The sequence below is a fragment of the Aulonocara stuartgranti genome (assembly GCF_965226115.1).
Source record: "Aulonocara stuartgranti genome assembly, chromosome: 16".
Classification (NCBI taxonomy): Eukaryota; Metazoa; Chordata; class Actinopteri; order Cichliformes; family Cichlidae; genus Aulonocara; species Aulonocara stuartgranti.
In genome coordinates this window covers 35,795,962-35,797,325 of record NC_138952.1, presented here as the reverse complement: position 1 = coordinate 35,797,325, position 1,364 = coordinate 35,795,962, and the positions used below count along the sequence as shown (strand labels likewise).

Sequence of the window (1,364 nt, the reverse complement as noted above, 5' to 3'; positions counted from 1 at the left end):
TCATTGATTGAAGTTCATCCAGAAATGTTTAACGAATGAGCTGTCACAACTTTCAAGTACAAAGTTGTTATGAAGTCTGTCACATTCCCCCCTTTTTTTCCCTTTTTTATCCTTTATTTATTTATCCTTCTTATTTCATTGTGCTGTATATTGTTACTCTTATTTGCCTTGTATGTCTACTGTACAAACTGAACTGGAATGACTGACTGTTCGCTTTATGATTTCAATACAGTTTGGGAAAAAAAAAAGCTTAAGCAGAGAGTTCAGCACATCCTCGGTAAGCCCGTCATGCTAATGGACGCTCTGCCTCCATTATTTACAGCTCTAATATATACACATAGCTCAGCAATACTTCACATCACAGAGGTTCAAATATATACGATTGACTCAGATGGTTGATTTGCAGTATTCCTCACGCCTCGCTCTGGGACAGGGTGTGCCAGAAGAGGCAACGCCCCTCAGCGTGCAAGAGTACAGACGGCATTAGATAAGGAGACCTGGAGCACCAACAAGCCCACTGTTGATGCCGTCCTACGGGCCTGGGTTGCTCCACAGCCCAGGATCCAGGACAGCCCGTCCCTCATGTCCTCGATTTCAGAGCAGAAATGGAAGGGCCTGGCTTTGAAGGACTTCGGGGAGGAAAAGGGCAAAGGTAAATGCACCTATCGTTTGGACCACACCCTCGTTTGACAGCAAGTCAACATTTCTAAAGAGCTTATGATGACTTCCTGTTGCTCACAGGTGTCATCGCCCTGATGCCCTTCAACAAAGGAGACGTCGTCTGCGACTACCATGGGACGTGCATCACCAAAGCTGCAGGGAATCAGAGGCGGCAGTCAGGGTCTCTCTTCTTCTACAGGGACGAGTGCCACAGGGTTGATGCCACTGCGTCCCCCTGTGCCTGCCACCTGCACAAGGACTCCTATAGAAGGCACATGAACCATTGCCAAAGGAATCCAAACGTGAAGCCACAAAGGTTCACCATGAACTTCCCTGCTGGTCCTCGGGAGAGTGTGCTTGTTGGGGGAAAACTCTGTAAAAAAACCCAGGAGAAATAAAGACACAATGAGACAAGATCACTTTTTATGCTTTAACGTGCACACGGGTAAGCTGTTCAGAACAACTCACAACGTGTACAGAGGCTGGGCACTTTTTATAGGAAAGACAGTGAGAACAGGATAAGAAAATACAAAACAGATAAAATAAACAACTCCATATGTGGCGCTAGTCTCGTCAGCAGAGAGCTGTGAGAGATAAAACAATCTAAAACAATATGTCCCAGAAACAAGATGTGTTTGCTGGGAAAGTCTAAAAAGATAATTCTAAACTAATCTAACCATAGGCAGAGGGCAGACAAAAGGCAT

General features: G+C 45.3%; 1 protein-coding gene across 1 annotated transcript; it reads left to right on the top strand.

The window, feature by feature from the left end:
• Positions 1-253: 253 nt before the first annotated feature.
• LOC309691224 (uncharacterized protein) lies at positions 254-1,058 on the top strand (the record flags this gene model as incomplete). The annotated part of the gene is made up of 3 exons (XM_082508816.1): positions 254-277; positions 407-652; positions 742-1,058. Exons 2-3 carry the CDS (start codon positions 583-585, stop codon positions 1,056-1,058), a joined length of 387 nt encoding a protein of 128 aa, XP_082364942.1. The 5' UTR covers positions 254-277; positions 407-582.
• Positions 1,059-1,364: the final 306 nt, after the last annotated feature.